The following is a 21,177-nucleotide window of genomic DNA, read 5'->3' on the forward strand; positions in this document are numbered from 1 at the left end:
GGACTCGAAGTTATTTATTAGTTCGATTTGGGAAGGCATTACTTCAGGTAGGCAGTACGCTGTACGCAACATTCACAAATCAAAAACAGCACAATAGAACTGGAATCGACACAACTTGAAAATAATGAATATTTAACTCATTACACATGATAATGTAACACAATAATACACAGAACACTGACAACACAGAAACGCAGCTTATCTCAAACAACAAGTGAAAAATGTGTTGTGTGTTGAGATGGTTGAAGTTATTTTGTCTATACAGCTCGTTGCGTTTAATTTTTAATTATGGTCAATCCAAATTTATTCAAGATTATATTGAATTATATTAATAAATAATAATTGGGATTCCCATGACAATCATTTTTTTTATTTTCAGTAATATAGTAGAACGTCAATAATCCAGATTAATTGGTTCCGGACCCCAACCGGATTATCGAAATTACGTTAAAAAACGATCAGCACGCACTATTCAAGAAACAAAGCTGTTAAAATTGCATATACAGTATTCAATTATTGGTAGGTAGAGTATAAGGTACTGTATATACATTAAAACACGTTTTTAATGCACTGTATCGTATTTTATTTACAGCAACATGTGTACAACGCACAGTAAAAATTTCATTTCTTGCCAGAGACAAATCCGGATTATTGACGGCCGGATTTTTGACGTCCGAATTATCGAAGTTCTACTGCAGATCTTTATTCAAATCGAGAAAAAATCAATTGGAAAGAGTACAGTGGTACTGTAATGCTTCTTTTTGTTATTAAGCCGAAATAAAATTTGATTTATCCTTTTAATCATTGTTACAGCTGAATTAGGTAAGACTAACCGACTCTGGAGCAGAGCTTGGGCCCGTAATGGAAGGCGAACAGAAAGGAGCCGGTGCCGACAATGAATACACAGACGATGATTGCGTTGAACTGCAGCAGACTGCGGTCGTCTGCGGCGCAGTCCAGCTGTGGTGCGGGAGCGGGACAGCTTGCCTCGCAGTCCATGCAGCTGCATGCGGGCAACGTCGACTGCATCACAATCAACATATCACAACATTATAATAATCACACTTCTTTCTTGGGCCACTGATTATTAAAACACAATAAAAAACTGACTGCACAATGAACAAGTCACTCAATTTTAATTTCCACTCTTCTCTTTAGGACTACTGATCATTAAAACATACAATGAAAAACTAACTGCACAGTCAGCATATCACTCAATTTCAATATTCACTCTTCTCTTTAGGACTACTGATTATTAAAACACACAATAATTTTAATAATCACTCTTCTCTAGGGACTATTGATCATTAAAACACACGATGAATAGCGAGTTGTGTTTTATTTGGCACTAAAATTTTGTAAAATTATGCAAAAATTATCCAATTAATGGTGATTTGAGAGTGATATTTTTGTTTTTTATTCTGTTTTTAACCGGCAAAATTTAAAATTCTTAGTTTTCGTTGTTTTTGAGTGAAAATGGACTAAATTTTAGAAAAGTGAAATCATAACCCTATTTCGGACTTTAAAAATGTTATCTAAATTTGGGAGAGGAATAGTACAAGGAGTATCCTTAGTTTTTCTCTCCCGATCAGTGCTTCTTTGTAAAAATTATAAATAAATAAAAATAAAAAAATGACTGCACAGTGAACATACCACTCAATTTTGATATTCACTCTTCTCTATGGACTAATTATCATCAAAGCACACAATGAAAAACTATTAATTGAAAATGGCCCTTGAAACTAGTAATGTTGCAATGAATTAAAGAACACTTGATAATATTTTATTGTGTGTTTTTATCAGTTTCATTTTGGAGATATATTCATTCATATTTAGTCATGGATTCAATATAATGAAGTAGGAAATATCAATAAATTCACTTATCTATTTTGGGGATATATTTAATTAAAATAGAAATAACTAACTATACAGTAGGCCTACCTTTTTTCAATAGTTATTTGTCTAGAGTGAAAAAAACTTTTTCACATGAAGATGAACACTACTAGTTCAAAAAGGACACTTGAAAGCTGAAAACTGGTAGTTTTAAAATAAAGAAGGTACTAAATTTATTTCTGTATTAATTAAACAATTCAAGTATTGAATAATTTGTATTTCATCATATTCTTTTGAATATGAACTTGCCTTATTCCTTGCAATGATATCTTGACGTTGATGTAACATTTCCAATGTTTTTTAACAATACCTAAATGATTTGATTGATTGATTGAATGACAATAGAATGGATTTTAATTTGTATGTAGTTAATAACAAGAACCGTTTACTGTACTTGAACTGTTATAGATCTACTTGAAGTGAAATTGCAAAATAATACTCACATTCAAAGCTGCATTGCAAGAATACACTTCGGGATACAATGGTATGGTACCATTATTAGCTGAATCTTCATTTGTAATAATGTAATTAATTTGAAATGGAGCATACATGTTCTTGGCTTGATCTCCGAGGAAGTTGAACAACCTGGAAATTGATACAATTCTATTATAATCAAGCAATAGTAGCATAAATGGGAAGATAAATTAAAAGTATTTACAAGACACATAACTGGACAAAGATAAAATGACTCGAAGTTATTTATTAGATCGATTTGGGAAGGCATTACTTCAGGTAGGCAGTACGCTGTACGCAACATTCACAAATCAAAAACAGCACAATAGAACTGGAATCGACACAACTTGAAAATAATGAATATTTAACTCATTACACATGATAATGTAACACAATAATACACAGAACACTGACAACACAGAAACGCAGCTTATCTCAAACAACAAGTGAAAAATGTGTTGTGTGTTGAGATGGTTGAAGTTATTTTGTCTATACAGCTCGTTGCGTTTAATTTTTATCTATGGTCAATCCAAATTTATTCAAGATTATATTGAATTATATTAATAAATAATAATTGGGATTCCCATGTCAATCAATTTTTTATTTTCAGTAATATAGTAGAACGTCAATAATCCAGATTAATTGGTTCCGGACCCCAACCGGATTATCGAAATTACGTTAAAAAAACGATCAGCACGCACTATTCAAGAAACAAAGCTGTTAAAATTGCATATACAGTATTCAATTATTGGTAGGTAGAGTATAAGGTACTGTATATACATTAAAACACGTTTTTAATGCACTGTATCGTATTTTATTTACAGCAACATGTGTACAACGCACAGTAAAAATTTTATTTCTTGCCAGAGACAAATCCGGATTATTGACGGTCCGGATTTTTGACGTCCGAATTATCGAAGTTCTACTGCAGATCTTTATTCAAATCGAGAAAAAAATCAATTGGAAAGAGTACAGTGGTACTGTAATGCTTCTGTTAGTGCTACTGTATCATGGAGGAAATAATACTATATAAGCTATCAAGCTTATTCTTTCTTAAATATATACAAGTTCATTTTCCCTGAAAAGTCTATGGTAGTGGGCCTATATCGAGAAATTTGTCAGTTTCAACTTAAGCTTAAAAACCTTCAGCAATATTTAAAGAAGAAACTCTGTAAAATGTAAGTTAGTTGGAATGCGTGTTTACAAGGTGGATTCATAAAGTATTTTCCTACCTTTTTGGAGAGCACCTGGATGTCGACAATCCACACAGGAAGTCCATAGCCAAACTGTTCGCCGCCGGCACGTAAACATTCTGACAAGATTCGTAAGTTTTTATTATGTACTCTTCGCTAATGAAGACGTCGATTGCAGTTATGGATTCAACTCCTGAAAATCATTAAATGAAAATCGAATTGTTCAATTTTTGAAAAAGGAAAGTGCATACATGATCTGAAATCAAATTCATAATATTCAACTTTAAGGGAAATATATTAGCGTTCATGAATTGCATCAAATTTCAAGTTTGGACAAGTGTCCAATGTTCATAAGTATTGTGGTTTTACGGCTCTAATTTTTTTCCAGGTTATTCAAATTTAAGCCTAGCTTTCATCCACACTCTAAAGAGCTAGGAATTCTTCCACTTTCAAACAAATCAACTCAGTCAGAGATCAATTGCTATAAAGTTATGTCAGATATTTGATTCGCAAATGAGAAATTAGTGCAGCTAGTCTATTTTATAATTGAACGAGTGTTAGCGAGTTTTCACTTTTGACTTATTCAAGGCCAAAGTCGTGGTCCGTCTGTTTGTATGTTCTACAATAACTTTAAGAAGAACTGATCAATCAGCTTCAACTTTGAAAACGTATTCTTCGAACCTTTTTACCGGTCAAGTTCTTTGGACAACAAAATTGTCACACTCCTTCGTCCTTTTTGAGGATATAAAAATAACATTTTGAAAGTGCATAATAAAAAACTCTTGTGATTTATCATTTAGGGCTGGTTTCCGAGCTCGTTATTAAGCTAATTTCTAGAATTTAAGCAGCCGGAGTCAGAAAATTGGCTTTCGAAAACGGGGCGTAGTCGCAGAAAATAGTCACAGCAAAATAATGTTGATTTTCTCATTTCTATTATTGGAAACGTTTTTCCTTCGCGGAATGAAACATTCCTAAATAATTCAAAATAGCTGAAACTTCACACTATTTTCTCTCTATTTTGTGTTCAATTTTCTAGTTTTTCGAAATTTAATTTGAAGTCCACGACTACGCCCCGTTTCTGAAAGCCAATTTTCGGAAACCGGTCCTTAGTCAGCTGGAATTGATTGCATATGCTATTTCTGTGATTTTTCCATTCATTTAAAAAAGCTGATTGACCGAGCGAAGTAAGGTCTAAGATTCAATTCGACGGTTTGGCATTTCTCTTAATGTTTAAATGTTTATATGTTTATATGTTGCGCATTTACGGCGAAACGCGGTAATAGATTTTCATGAAATTTGACAGGTATGTTCCTTTTTTGATTGCGCGTCGACGTTTATACAAGGTTTTTGAAAATTTTGCATTTCAAGGATTACATAAAAGGAAAAGGAGCCTCCTTCAAACGCCAATATTAGAGTAACAATCAGACTATAGAATTATTCATCATAAATCAGCTGACAAGTGATTACACAGATGTGTGGAGAAGCCAGTCTATTGCTGTATTTCCATAAGGTCTGTAGTTTCAATCAGGTACTTGTGGATGAGAATACTGCGTGAGGTCCACTGTTCACAGAACTACTAGTACTATTAGGGAGTTATCCTTCTAGGGTGTGCATCAGGGGTGCTTCAGGGTTCCAATCTTGGGCCCCTTTTATTCCTTTTCTACATAAATGATGTCCCTTCTATTACTAGTAGTTCTGTGAAAAGTAGACCTCAAGCAGTATTCTCATCCACAAGTAGTACCTACCTGATTGAAACTACAGACCTTATGGAAATACAGCAATAGACTGGCTTCTCCACACATCTGTGTAATCACTTGTCAGCTGATTTATGATGAATAGTTCTATAGTCTGATTTTTACTCTGATAATTGGTGTATGAAGAAGGCTCCTTTTTCCTTCTATATTATCCTTGAAATGCAAAATTTCCAAAAACCTTGTATATACCTCGACGCGCAATTAAAAAAGAAACATACCTGCCAAATTTCATGAAAATCTATTACCGCGTTTCGCCGTAAATGCGCAACATATAAACATTTAAACATTAAGAGAAATGCCAAACCCTCGACTTGAATCTTAGACCTCACTTCGCTCGGTCAATCAGCTTTTTTAAATGAATGGAAAAATCACAGAAATAGCATATGCAATCAGTTCCAGCTGACTAAGGGCCGGATTGCGAACATTGGCTTTCAGAAACGGGGCGTAGTAACTATATTTACACTATAGATATACAGCCCTAACTCGAGATGATCTTTTCACTGACCAGATTTGGAAACGTTTTTGCCAGCCACCCTCATGAATCGACTCTGATCGGGTCCGCAGGTGAACTGGCAGATGTGCTCGATGAGGTTTCGCTCGCAGGCCGGACATCGCTTGATGAAACTCGACGCCATCGCCAGGTTGGTGTTCAGCAGCTTCATCTGCTCAGCGTCGCAGCACGTCTTCACTGACGCATTGTTTTCTGACAAAACAGCACAAATTGTGGAATCAACATTCAACCGAAATAATATAAAACAAATTCATCTGAATTTATAGAACATTTACCTACTCGTTTTACTTGAAACATTCACTCGATAATTTGGCGAGTCTAGTTTCTTTGCGAAGAATTATCTATAAATTATAATAAGTAGAATCAACATTCAACCGAATTTGATAGAACATATTTTACTTATAGATTTCACTTGAAACATTTACTGTACTTAGACAATTTGGCGAGTCTAGTTCTTTTAATTCTCTATATAAAAACACTTATATTGGCTTATCTTGAATCTGATATAATACGACACTTGTGATAAGGAGGAGGTTGTTTTGGGAGAGCATGAGGAAGAAGAAGTTGCAGAAGAAGAATTGGAAGAAGAAGAAGAAAAATAATAATAGAAGAAGAAATGAAAGGGGAAGAAGAAGAAGAGACGAAGAAGTAGAAGTAGAAGTACTAAGACAAGGAGAAGTAGGAGAGGAAGAAAAAGAAGAAGAGGGAGAAGGAGAAGAAGAAGAACAGGGAGAAGAATAAAAAGAAGAAGAGAAAGAAAAAAGGAGAGAAGAAGAAGAGGAAAAAGGGAGAGAAAAATGAGGAGGGAAGAAGGAGGAGGAGGAGGAGGAGGAGGAGGAGGAGGAGGAGGAGGAGGAGGAGGGTAAGAAGAAGTATTCTCTACAAAAACACATAGTATGGTATTTTGAAATATCTATGCTCGGTCAAGACATTTGAACACGATCAACTCAGATGCGGTTTCAAAGTTTGCACTGGAATTATCGATAGAAACTATCACCATAGAAATCATATGTGCACTCGTTGCAAACCGTAACTGGTTTGACAATGTTCAAATGTCTTGAACGAGTTTGGTGAAGCCGGCCAGAGAAGAGAGCAAAAAATTGTGGAATCAGTACTCAACCGCATTAATTTAAACATAGACCTTTCAAGACACTTAGGGCCGGTTTCCGAGCTCCAGGACTAAATAAGCTCCAGGACTAAAATAAGCTCTCTGGTCTAAATTGACTTTCTGAGTCACGGTTTTATCTTCTAAACTCCGGAGTCTATCAAGTTCTCGACTTATTTGAGTCCAGGACTTTAACGCAGTAAAAATGAGGGAAATTCACAATATTTTGCTGTTGGCATTATAGCAAAACGGAACAGCTGATTGCAGCGGGACAATTCAAATGATCATGCTCTCCAAACTATTTTGTAAAAATCTGGTGTGGTACACTCACACAACTTTCCTTGCTCATTGAAATATAAGCCTCATTATCAAACGAGAATAATTTAGGGGAATAACATAATGACGATTGACGGCAAAATATTTGCAACTACGATCAGACTACTGTATATGTTTATTTATTTACTCTTATGGCTTTTATAGGCAGAGAGATCCTTTTGGATGTTCTGCCTTGCCGTATTACCCAATGTCATTTCCTACCAACACTCAAGTTTATAGTTTATGTCTTGGGTTCTTCATTTTTCTCACTAAAAATTTGCACTTTCACTTCCTGAGTTCCTATTGTATATGTGTATATACAATTGTTTTCAGAGTACGTTTTCCTTTATGTAAATTGTGAAATTCGATGATTTTTTGAAATTCGTCAAAACAGCTGTTCCACAGATGAAATATCTTGACTATGACTGTGTTCTTTTTATAAACTGCTCTACCTACCGTACCCACGGTATATGGAAGAAGAAAAAGTAAAAACCGTGTACCTACCTATCTCATGCACGAGAAGAAGGTTACAAAGTCCATTTCTCAAGGATTGGGTGGCCCCCATTAGTACCCCAGGAGAAAGACTCATGTCAGTTGATAGAGCTAATAAATAACTATACAGAGTATGGATTTGAAAAAAATCGTTAGAGCCGTTTTGAGAAAATCGTGAAAAAACATGGTTTTTTTAGTAACTGTCATTTTTCTCAAGAATATTACGGAGCTCCTGCAATTTTCTCAGAAATGAGACTCATGTCAGTTGATAGGGCTTATAAATAGCTATTCATGGTAAAAATTTGAAGAAAATCGTTAAAGCCGTTTTCGAGAAAACCGTGAAAAACATGGCTTTTTAGTCATTATCCGCCATTTTTCTCAAGAATATTACGGAGCTCCTGGAATTTTCCCAAAAATGAGACTCATGCCAGTTGATAGGGCTTATGAATTTATCCATGGTATAAATTTGAAGAAAATCGTTGGAGCCGTTTTCGAGAAAACCGTGAAAAACATGGTTTTTTAGTCATTATCCGCCATTTTTCTCAAGAATATTACGGAGCTCCTGAAATTTTCCCTGAAATGAGACTTATGCCAGTTGATAGGGCTTATAAATAGCTATCCATGATATGAATTTGAAGAAAATCGTTAGAGCCATTTTCGAGAAAAACGTGAAAAACATGATTTTTTAGTAATTATCCGCCATTTTTTCCGCCATCTTGAATTGAATTTTATTGAATTTCTTATTGTCGGGTCCTCATGGTATAAGGACCTTAAATTTAAAATTTCAAGTCGATCGGTTAATTAGGAATGGAGTTATCGTGTTCACAGACATACACACATACACACACACACACATACACACACACACACACATACACACACACACACACACACACATACACACACACACACACATACACACACACACAGACCAATACCCAAAAATCATGTTTTTGGACTCAGGGGACCTTGAAACGTATAGAAAACTAGAAATTGGGGTACCTTAATTTTTTTTGGAAAGCAATACTTTCCTTACCTATGGTAGTAGGGCAAGGAAAGTAAAAATACGTTTCGATTTCTTTGTAGGCCTATTCAAAGCAAAACCTTTGAAAGGTGAATGAATAAACATTTCATTTTACGTTATGCTATTATTGATCATTGATCCTAACCAGTGATTTGAAATAAAATTTCATTAGGCTATGAGTTTAAAAACGTATTTGTTAAAAAAAATGGAATAATAATTAATTATTGTTATACTATTATTATTAATATTATTGAAATGTTGAATTTGACATTGATTCACTCATCATATTCAGATTGGAATATAAATTCCAAGGCAATCCTTGTATTATTTTTCTTGAACATTTTTAGGTTATTGGTATTCTAAATTTTTCAAACCCTTACCTTATTGTGCTTGTTAATTTTGACTTTTGTCTGAGATTTGCGTATCATGTCTTATCTTGAGCTTGTTGTTATTTTATTTTATGCATAGAATTTTCCACTCTTGCTGATTTATGTATTTCTGTCTTTATCAATTCATCTCAAATTAATTAATTTATTATTCTTATTGTATTTTTTCATTTAAAGAAAATAGGTATTGTATACACTATTTTAGATAGTTCTTAGTTTTATTTAGTTATATATTTTTCTCTCTTTCGTTTTCGTTTTCAATAAATATGTTTTTTTCTGTCTCTCTGATGCTCCTCCATGCGGACGTGACTTAGTCACTTGCATGGTAGAATATTTCTGTATATTATGTGAAATTTCTGCAAGTGCAATTTTGTAATTATTTTGGTTTTTTTTTATACAGAAATAAAGATTATGTCACAGTCGTAAAATGAGGTTAGTTTTTTACGCATAACTCTGATACAATTTTATTCCTAAATGAATTTTCAAACTATAAATTATGAATTTAGATGCACTAATCCAAATAATTTAGGTATTCCATGACATCTATTTGGTTTTTTATCTAATCCAAAACAATAACTAAATTGTGTTTGCTCAGTTAAGTCTAGAACTTGAATTTAAACCCTACCCCAGTCGAGGGTTTGAAATCACGCTGTTTTAAGTCCTTGACTCGGAAAGAGGCGAGAATCTAATTCAAGTCCTGGACTCTGGAAGCGAAATTAAAAAATCCAGGGTCTAACGTGATCTCTAAACTCCAGAGTCTATTCAAGTCCTCGACTACGTTAACGCTCTGACTCGGAAAGACAATTTTCTGACTCCAGAGTTCAAAGCCAGTTAAAGTCTAGAACTTAGCTAAATCCCGAGCTCGGAAACCGGCCCTTAGTTTCTTTGCCTATTAGGTCTAGTAGTTTCTCTCGTAGCCCTATGTTATTTCCAAATACTTCCAACAAATTGGTTCAAAAGTCAAAGCCTTCTGAATCTCATTGAGAAAAACCCGAAAAACAAACCACACCGTCTTTTGAGTTTTGAGCAGTGTTCAAATGAAATGAATGTCAATGGGTTTGTGGCAGCACCCCTGTAAAGTTATTAAGTAATTTTAAATTCAAATTCAACAGAAATTATACGACTTTTGTGAAAACTTGCACACAAACTAGGATTGCAGTCTCAATGCTACTACAATATTGTACAGTAGTAGTTTTATGCTTGTAGATCATTTTAATGTATACCCTAAAAATTCAAGTTAGTGATTTACTGTGCTAGGAAATGTATATTTCAGTTAAACATGAATTCTCTACTCACCATTCTCGACTAATCGCGGACACCATTTTTTCAATAGTATAACAATGTCGGGATCAGTGACCTCTTTGGGGGGCCCATCGTATGGGCAGTTGAGTTTATGCCCGTTCTCCTTCTGGTCGCACTGCCCATACCACACGCACCCATACTCAGATGAGACCACATTCTGAAAAAAGTTGACACAAAATAAAAGATCGATTTTTACTAAAAAATTAAGAAATACTAACAAACCTATTAATCATTGTTATCAGATCTGGATAGGTTCTAACCATCATCCATTTGAAAAGATCTTTGTAATGGATATAGTTCCATTTGCAATATTTATAGTGTGACACTTTTGCTATAGTATCAATTCATTAATTTTGATCACCTTACATGAATGAAGTTGTTCACAAATAAGGGGGAAAATTGTCAATATTATAAACTATTATCATTCATTCACAATCAAATCGTCGACTTAAAGGTAGGCGCACACAGTTCGTCATCGGACGGACGGCACGCATCGGACGTCCGTCGGATGATTAGATTTGATGCATTGTTTTCAATTGGAGTGCGCATACCTATACGGATGCGGATAAGTATGCATACTCCAATTGAAAGCAATGCTTCAAATCTAATAATCCGATCCGTCCGATGCGTGCCGTCCGTCCGATGACGATCTGTGTGCGTCTACCTTTATATGGTTAAAAAATATTGAGATGATACTGTAATAAAATTGTAGTTTGGCAACAAAATTATCATTAATCACATTTTGCTTCTATAATTAAGCATATTTTGATTTGAATAAATGGAATACATGAATAAATAAAATTGCACAACTTCAAAACAATAATAATCTGCAAGGACAATCAATCTGCAACAAATGATTGACAAGCAATCAAATGAAAATTATAGTAATTTACATGGGAAAAATGCAATAAAAACATTTAAAGCACTCTATAAGACACTCACTATCTGTTAAGACAAAGATGTACTACCTGTAGAAGAGAGAGAGAGAGAGAGAGAGAGAGAGAGAAATAGGGAGAGAGAGAATTGAGAAAATAATCAGTAATTATACACATCTAGCTCCCCATCACAACCGTGATAGCATACTTTCTCTCTCCTATTCCAAGTTATAATCAGCAGAAGATTATTTCTAGAATCTTAGTGATAAATAATAATCATGTCAAATTAAATAATACTGTACTTCGGACAGCAAGGAATGTCAGCAGCTAAAAATTAGTATCGCAGATTCTTCAGCTTCGTTTCAAGAGTTGTAAGAGAGAATTTTAGTGACGTTTTCTCAATCAACTTGGTATGTGTGGCATTGGTATTCAGTTAAATTTTATATTGAATATTTCACACATCTCTATCCTTAAAAATCAAAATACATTTGAAAAACTTATGACAGCGACTGTGAACGTGAACGTTACATTGAAACAAATTTACATGCATTTTTACCAGAACAGAGTTATTTCTTCACGTGAAGGCTTTATTTGTATCTTGAAAATATATTTTTCGGGAATAAGGTTACAATTGGTCAGAATTAAATTCAGGACCATATCTTGATTATTCTAGTTAGGTACGCGTACAGGTAGAGCTATTGTACTCTTGTGACTTTTTATCGTAATCTGACGTTAGCTCGGTACTCAAACTAACGAAAACTCAATTGGAAATGAATTAATTCATGAGTACGAGAATGTCAAACTATTTAAAAAGAAACATAGATAATTCTTTACAAACTGAAAAATGTTAAACTTCATAAGTCTCAGACCCAAGTTTAAAATCAGCAATTTAACAGCAATATTTAGTTTTACGCGCGGATGATTTCAGAATTCGCGGGAAGAACAATGCATAATTTTTCATGCTGACGCATATTTTCAATTAATTCATCTAATCAAGATTCAGGAACGTGAGTATTACTTATATTCCCAGTGTTTTCCGCTTAATATGGATGAAATAAAACCATCCTGGGAAATGTATTAGAGAAAAATATGAAACAGTGGCAATATTATTAGATTGGAATACGAAGAAGGTTGACTCACTCCATATTGATTCCGAGCCAACAATCGCTGTGTTTGGAAAATATAATGTTGTGTAGACACTACAAGATTGATCATGGGAAATTACTCACTTATTACATGAAAGCAGACAACTATCTGTAATGTGTCAAACGCATATTTTGAGAAGCCATATTGAATTGAATATTGTGGCACAAGCTTAACAACAAAGCTTTAAATATTGACACTCACATCTATCATCTATCGCAAGACTTTCGTCAAGAAAATCAATCTACCGTGTCATTCTTCATGAAGGATCCTTCTACATAGCTTTGCATTCTTACATATAACGAAATAATACAGTTGCTCATTCTTCAATATAGAGCGGTGGAGAATAAAACACGGAAGCGGAAATCGGTCGAATTTTTAACAAAATTTGTATACAATATAAAATAGGCTCCTTTCACTCGTTGGTTTTTGATTCCTGAATAGTACACCTATCTTAGCCCTAGCCAATCCACAAAAGTACAATTCATTCAGATTTGAAGTTCATATCAATAATTCTTGTCACTTCTGTCTCGGAGTAAGGAACAATATGACCAAATTTCCTTATTTTGTGCTTTTGTATTGGGATAGAGAACTACTAGGAGGTAGTACTAAATTGATATACTCCTATGATGACTTTAAAATAAAAAAGAAATCACTTTTAAACTGCGTCCAAACTGATCATATTTCACAGGGTAGATAAATTATACAATACTTGATGGCTTTCTTTCTTTTATTCTATAATATATTATTCATTTATCTATCCATAGACAATAGATACAATCTAGGTGAAAAAACAGGCGTTCGCCTGTTAAAACAGAGTTATGAAATATTTCCAAGTAATATTATCGATATTTTTTTGAATGCTAAATTAATTTCTTCCAATTTGTTGAAAATCTTTGACAATAATTCTCTGGTGAGTTCAGCTTCTTTCGAAGCTATTTACGATCTATTTTTTCACTTTCCTTGCCCTATTACCATAGGTAAGGAAAGTATTGCTTTCCGAAAAAAATTAAGGTACCCAAATTTCTAAACTTCTATACGTTTCTAGGTCCCCTGAGTCCGAAAAAATGGTTTTTGGGTATTGGTCTGTATGTATGTGTATGCGTATGTGTGTGTGTGTGTGTGTGTGTGTGTGTGTGTGTGTGTGTGTGTGTGTGTGTGTGTGTGTGTGTGTGTGTGTGTATGTGCGTCTGTGTACACGATATCTCATCTCCCAATTAACGGAATGACTTGAAATTTGGAACTTAAGGTCCTTTCATTATAAGGATCCGACACGAACAATTTCGATCAAATGCAATTCAAGATTGGCGGCTAAAATGGCGAGAATGTTGTCAAAAACAGGGTTTTTCGCGATTTTCTCGAAAACGGCTCCAACGATTTTGATTAAAGTTATATCTAGAATAGTCATCGATAAGCTCTATCAACTGCCACAAGTCCCATATCTGTAAAAATTTCAGGAGCACCGCCCCATCTATGCAAAGTTTGATTTTAGATTCTCAATCATCAGGCTTCAGATTCAATTTGAACAAAAAATTTTGAGTGGAAAAGATTGAGCAAGAGAATCTCTACAATTAATGTTCCGTAACATTTTCACCTAAAATTAAAAATAAGCTCGAAATTAGAGAAAATTTGATTATCCAATTATTGCAAACTGTTGGCAACTGTTGATTCTATTTAATGATTCACGAAATAGATCAATGTGGTTATTATAGAGAACTATTCGTTTTTATGATATACTCATATAACACATATACAGATAATTTTTGTTTATTACTCATAGTTTAGAGAATTATTCTATATTTTACAGAAAACTAACTCAAAGCTTACTAATAAATGCGATTTTTCAAACAGCACAATACTAATACTGTAATGCGATGTTTTTAAAATACAATCCTAGCGTTCGAAACTACATCTTTGAATTGTATACTAGCACCCACAATGCATGCAACTTTTCTAGAAGTACCGTAATGAGGTGATATTGTAGTAGATATCAATACTGTATAAAACAAATCCAAGTTGCCAAAAGCCCATGAAAATCGATTAAAATTTCGGTTGTTCCACCAATTATCAATCTCTCTAGTGCACTGAGCTTTCAGTTTGACCGAAACATTTATCAAGAGATTGCGACTTCATTGCATGCGAGAAATTACTATAGAGAGATTCACTTCAAACTGTCAACATTTCTCGTGAATCACACCAATGCTTCCCATTTAACTAAAGCTGACAGTTAAAAGTGAAACTCAACGTAGATGAAATCCAATAAATTTTAAGAAATTAGGAGCGTTAGCTTGTTGTGGAACATGGAGTGTGATATTTGAATAATAGTATTAATGTTGACAACATTAGATAGAGCCTAATGTTGGAAACGTGAGGTGCAGGAGATGTAATGTTGTAAACGCAGCTTATTTATGCTTCACCGAATGATAATATTTTTCTTAGTAATATCAACTCGTGTAATTAGAATCAATAGTTTGTAGGTTCTTTTCGCCTTGGCAGGTCGGAACACACTGTAAAAAGTAATTTTATAAAAATGTGAGTGCATGTGAGCCCATACAATGCAAAGCACTACTCCCCCTCCCCACTTCCGGCAAATCGCGTGGAAAACGGTGATCGAGATTGACTTTTTCAAACTCTCCTGCAAAAAGTCAACTGCCCCTCCCGTTTAGCAAGCCGTCCATACAGTTTGCATTTTTACAGTAATGTAAAAACTCTCAAGTCGAATTCTCACAACATTCCATGATGTTGATTTACAGAAAATATATATCATCAGACATTTGTGCATAATTTACAAAACTCCAATAAATGTCAACAAGTTTTATTAGAAATGAGAATTACAAACTTCATTTGATCCATAGCATTTATCGAAGGCAACACTAAATCTTTACTATAATAAATGAAAGAACTGGCTTACACACGTGGGCTACGGTATAAGGAAATTATGTTTGACATCACGTCTGAACTACTGGACTGGTTAACTTGAAATTTTTCATAGATTATTAATTAACCTAGGATATTCATAGACCTATTTTTGACCGAGCGAAGTGAGGTCTAAAATTCAAGTCGACGGTTTGGCATTTCTCTTAATGTTTAAATGTTTAAATGTTTAAATGTTTAAATGTTTAAATGTTTAAATGTTTAAATGTTTAAATGTTTGAATGTTTAAATGTTGATATGTTTTTATGTTGCGCATTTACGGCGAAACGCGGTAATAGATGTTCATGGAATTTGACAGGTATGTTCCTTTTTTAATTGTGCGTCGACTTGTATACAAGGTTTTTGGAAATTTTGCATTTCAAGGATAATATAAAAGGAAAGAGGAGCCTCCTTCATACGCCAATATTGTAGTAGAAATCAGACTATACAATATTATTCATCATAAATCAGCTGACAAGTGATTACACAGATGTGTGGAGAAGCCAGTCTATTGCTGTATTTCCATAAGGTCTATAGTTTCAATCAGGTACTTGTGGATGAGAATACTGCGTGAGGTCTACTGTTCACAGAACTACTAGTAGATATTTCAAGAATTCATTACGTAAAGTTTTCAGTTTGTCAAGTTTGAAAATAGATCCTTCGGAGCACGGGTTATTTAGAAGTCAATAATAAATAGGAGTTACTTTACATTTTTTTATCCAAATGTTATCCAACATTTATATTTCCCACTGGAGAGAGTAGCAAGCCTTTCACTGTCCGATTACTTGTTCAATTTGTCGTCCAGCATCCAATGTTGGATCCGATATCGGACCGTGAATGGGTTCTTAGAAGTCTGGTCAAATGTTGGAGGTCTAGTCGGACGAGTTGGATCATCTCGAGGTCCAACATCCAACTAGCCTTTGTTTTGTATCCGACTAGATTGATTATTTGGAGAACTATACTGACTGCGAGTCTGCGACTAGAACTACACTGAAAACTGTTAGAGAACAAGTCGGAGTGTGAGTGGTGAAAACGATCCTGCAAGTAGTCCAACAAATTTGTTAAACAACAAATCGGACAGTGAACTTCACTTAATATTTGTCACAATTTCCATAATATAAAAATAACTTTTGACAAATAACATTTTTCCTCTTTTAAACTTGCATAAAGCCCTCTTCCAGAACTACTTTATATGCATTTTTTACTGTACAATTTTACAACCAAAATTCAGCCTATGAACGAGCACTCAATGTGTCAAGGTTAAGCTCTTTAATTAATTATAGTCAATTAGTAGAACTTAATTAGTGTCAAAAACCATTCGATTTCATAGTAAATTAGTCTGGGAATTTTCAATAATCATAATCATAATTATCCAACAACAATGGTGTATAGTGTAAACTGTTACTTTCTTTGTGAGAACCCAACAACGCTAGACAATACAAGAAAGTCACTAACGTTTTTTTCAGAGAACTATGTATGGTTCCAAGTGCGAAAACCTTTTGTATAATCACAATGCAAAGTAATATTGTGCAGTAATTGGAAGAACACTTACACCCGGTTGCACTAAAGTCTGTTAAATTTTAATCCCGATTAAATCCCACGAGAATCAATAAGAAAAACGTTCTTTTTGAGAAAAATTTATCTTATTGGTTCTTTTGAATTTAATGATCAGATTTGAATTTTACCGGCGTTTGTGCAACCGGGCTTATATGATACAAGTAGATGCAGCTACTACTACTGAGTACTGTACTATGAACCAAAAGTATTTCATAGTTTAATCAGTTCAGTAAGTTATGAATCAATGAGTATTGAAGTGGAATTGATTTATAGAGCTGCTTCCTCTCTGATTCTCTGAAGAAATATTCGACAAATTTGTTAAACTATTTGACCATTTTTTTTTAATTTCCATGGTACTGTACTTGTTTCAACATTTTCCTAGTAAGCTAAGCAATATTTATCAAAACTTCAAATAAAAAAAGTCTGTTGATTTCCTTAAAATAAACTCATTTGTCAAACTAGCAACGATTTTCTCAGTGTTGACTCAGCTTTCTGATACTTCTATTTTCTACAAAAAATGTAAACCAGTTGATATTGTCATCACAAATTTATTGAAACAATTTGAGATACTTATACTGGTTGCCACATCATTATCAATCTCTAGTAAACTGGAAGCTTAAACTTTGAGCAGTGGAATATATAGTATGGATAAAGCTCTGCGATTGGCCTTTAGCTGTTGACCAATGAAGGTTGAGCTTTACTGTAATTGGCCGAGACTAGACAAGCCGAAGCATTCCGTATCTAGTCTGGCCAATGACAGTCGTTTTCGTCAAATATAGTTATTTATCACATCACCTTCACAATAACAACTCAGCAAGTCACAAATATCATGTGTAATTATTGTCTATTTCTAATTCTACATTCTGTAATACCACATACTAATTCTAAACAAAATAATTTCTAATTATTCTTGAAAAAAGATCGTCATTTTAGACATAATTATTAAATGAATATTTACATCATCAAATAACAATTTACATAACAAAGGTCAAAGTAAATGAGGCTTTTTCTGGTGAAAAAGTAATATTAGACCTATAGGTTTTGAGGAAATTCGAACTATGTAAAAATTGCATGCAAAAAAGGAACGCCCCATTGAATAAGCAATGCTAAATCAGCTAATTACAACGAGGCATGCAATTTTAAGTGAGAAGCTTTAGTTGTTGAGCACTTCAATTTAGGTGACTGATTTGAATATCAATTGCAACTCAGTTATTAGGCTTGTCAATTATCAGACAAAATTCGACATCTAATTACTGGAACGCAATTCGGTCATTATAACGTTTTTAATAATTATTATGCTCTGTTACAACACCATGTTGACTAGGCAAGCAATGTCACAATAATCAGTAAGTGAAATATGAATGATAAAATTAGTGAGAGTACTGTAATAATATATGAAAGAACGGTAGAACAAGTGAGTATAGAATGTAATTCTGTAGAACAAGTAGTTTTAGGTGGGACTCGAACCACCGGGAAGCGATTTTGAAGCTCATAAGTATATTTAACGGAGACGGCTCATAAAGTTACCCATATGGAGAGAGTAGCAAGCACACGTATTACTCACAATAAAATTCAAGCCTTCCTCGAATAAGTTTAGCAAGTCAAGCCGCAAGCAACCAGTCAATTCAGGGGTGATCAAAGAGGGGGGGGGGATTCTTCCTTTTTGCGAGGGTGTTTTATTTGTGTGCCGACTAGTATACTAAATTTCGGTATAAGCGAGGTGCGTCTTTGGGGGGGGGGTCTACCCATTGAAAATTATAATAATTAACAGTGATAGTAGTCAATTTAATAACAAGCCTCCTTGCAAGCTTGTTATAATCGTATAACTGGCTATACTATTCATATTCTCATTTGATAGAGCTTTTTTATTGATGTTTATGTTGAGAACAAATTTCTAGTCCTAGTCGAACTCATTCAAGGATATTTATTTATATATATTTTTTCATATTCTTATGTTTCTAATGATCAAGATTTCATTTCGATCTACACACAATCTTTTTTAATATAATTCACAAGAAAGTACTGCAAAGAAGTTGCTTCATGATTACTATCCAATCTTGACTTCCAAAAGGCTGGTGTTGATAATTCTACATAAATATCGACTGAATGCTTTCAAAATTAAATCGAAAAGATTAATTTCTTGGGAAACTCTTCGTTATGCAGTACCGAACCGTAAAGCTGCTCACACACTATAAGAATAAATTAACATTAGTTTAGAGAGTCGGTACATTCTTTATTTGGGGAACAGTCCTTACCTTATTTGAATAGATGCTGTAATCTGCATTATTTGAATAGAAAAAGTAGGCCTACTCAATCTTTAATTATTATTAGATAAATTTAAATAAACAGTGGTTTCTAAATCTGTTGAAAAACCAAAGGACACTTTTAAAAATAGCAATATCAATATTTTTCAGCCAGTTTCATGTGAATGCCAAGACTATCTACAGCAATAGTAGATCAAGGGAAATTTATTTTCCTATAGGTGAATTTTTATCAAACTCTATTAATAAATCTACTCCTTATTTCCTTCTTCACGATCATCTGCTATCAACGATATCTTGATGTAATATCCGTCCAACTACTCTCCATAATTCATTAATAGAATTCCAGTGCAACTTTGAGGAATCGAAGTTTCAGTAAGGCTGCATTATTTATGATTTGTTTGTCAAGTAGACTACAACATTTTCGAAATGCTAATAATTTCCAGTGAACCTTGACGTCAACTAATCTATTAGAGATTACCTGGATCTTCGAGAGACACAAAAGGAACACAAGATCCAATAAATAAAGATTTATTCACGATCTAGATGCATTAATAGGGCCGGGGAGGTAACTTAGCGAGAGGGCAATGTATTTTCCATTGTGATTCTGTTGATAATAGCCAACAAAGGACATTTGAAGGACATTCGGCTCAGCTTGTAACAGCATAATAGAGGGTGACTCCTGGCAGACAGCACATGCATCAAAGATCGAAAATTCTAGATTGTATCTGATGTTTTTGACCCTTGATAGAATACAGCGACAAACGTATAAAAAATCGGTTTAAAGAAATAGAAAGTGACAGTGACCTCTAGATTGATCTCATATGGACATATTTTTGAAAGAAGACCCCTTCAGATCAATTCAAAGACGATTTTTTAATGAATATCCTCTTCCATTCTCTGACTTCATCAACTAATACTCATTCATTGGTAACAAGCTTCCAGTAGCTCAACCGTCTTTATCAGAAAGTTTTGAAGAATATGGTGGGAACAATCTCAAAATAATAAAACAAATTATTCATAACCAGAACCAACGAGCTTCCATAATACTTCAAAACCTAACCAGAATTGATCGAACTTCTTCAGTGAAGACCTCAAAACTCATTATCAAAGACTTCGAATAGTTTTTTTGAAATCAATGTCTAATTACAGTTGCAACCGTAAAATGTTAATGACACAAGCCCAATTGTAATGCGGTGCAAATGGTTTGATTGGGATCAAACCTTCAACTTTCAACTTTCTACCGACTTTGAAAGTTATCGAGCTGATTTTGAAGTTTCAACAGTTTTGAAAATTTGCTCACTCGACCAATCGACTTTCAAGAGCACATTGAACAAGAGTTTTGAAATCATCCAATCAGTTTGTAATTGAATTACGTAATTCATGAGGTCAATTCCTGATTGGTTTAAATCGAAGCTTATAGAGCTCAATAGTCATTTTTGTCAATTATCAACTCAAGACCAATCAAATTCTTCGAATAGTTTTGAAGAAATACTGTATTTGAAAGTTCAAATCATAATTTACTATAGGCTTTAGTAGAATTCTTTCAAAACATCGTATCAAGAATATATTTTGATATGGTTATGGATATTAAAATTTTATTAATAATCTTGATAAAATCAATACAATAAGATTCACTTTATACGTCAGCTTTCTGTATATGAATAACACTAACGCTTCTCATTCAGCCAATTCTGAAATTTTGAGGTGAATCTCAATACAGAAGAGAGAACATGGTACTGGGGTATTATATTGGAACTCCTCAGAAAAGGAGAAAAAGCAAGTAGGATACTTGTGCTTCAAGTAGAATAATTATTTAGGGCAGTGTAACCTTCTGTATAGTTCAAGGGAATAAGCACTAACACCACACAAAAGGGTTTGTTTGAGTTTCATCATTAGGTCACGCAAAGATTTCAGGTTTCAACAAATTCATATCTAGGGCTTCCTTGTAAAGAGATCAGTGTAGCATACTTCTCGCAAGATAAACTCTTGAGAACATC

At 33.9% G+C, this 21,177-nt stretch overlaps 1 protein-coding gene across 9 annotated transcripts in view; it reads right to left on the reverse strand.

Annotated features, from left to right (window-relative positions):
- LOC111053639 (NPC intracellular cholesterol transporter 1) overlaps nt 1–21,177 on the reverse strand; it is a 94,040-nt gene that overhangs the window by 42,993 nt on the left and 29,870 nt on the right. For 3 of the 9 annotated variants that reach the window (XM_039419422.1, XM_039419425.1, XM_039419420.1), the window contains exons 2-6: nt 10,423–10,585; nt 5,799–5,996; nt 3,579–3,732; nt 2,337–2,478; nt 834–1,023 (exon numbers count right to left, since the gene is read on the reverse strand). In XM_039419422.1, the coding sequence (XP_039275356.1) occupies nt 834–1,023; nt 2,337–2,478; nt 3,579–3,732; nt 5,799–5,996; nt 10,423–10,585 (847 nt within the window). The remainder of the gene's footprint in view (nt 1–833; nt 1,024–2,336; nt 2,479–3,578; nt 3,733–5,798; nt 5,997–10,422; nt 10,586–21,177) is intronic. The other 6 variants (XM_039419427.1, XM_039419426.1, XM_039419421.1 and 3 more) reach the window with 2 other exon arrangements.

The sequence above is a fragment of the Nilaparvata lugens genome, chromosome 1 (genome assembly GCF_014356525.2).
Source record: "Nilaparvata lugens isolate BPH chromosome 1, ASM1435652v1, whole genome shotgun sequence".
Classification (NCBI taxonomy): domain Eukaryota; kingdom Metazoa; phylum Arthropoda; class Insecta; order Hemiptera; family Delphacidae; genus Nilaparvata; species Nilaparvata lugens.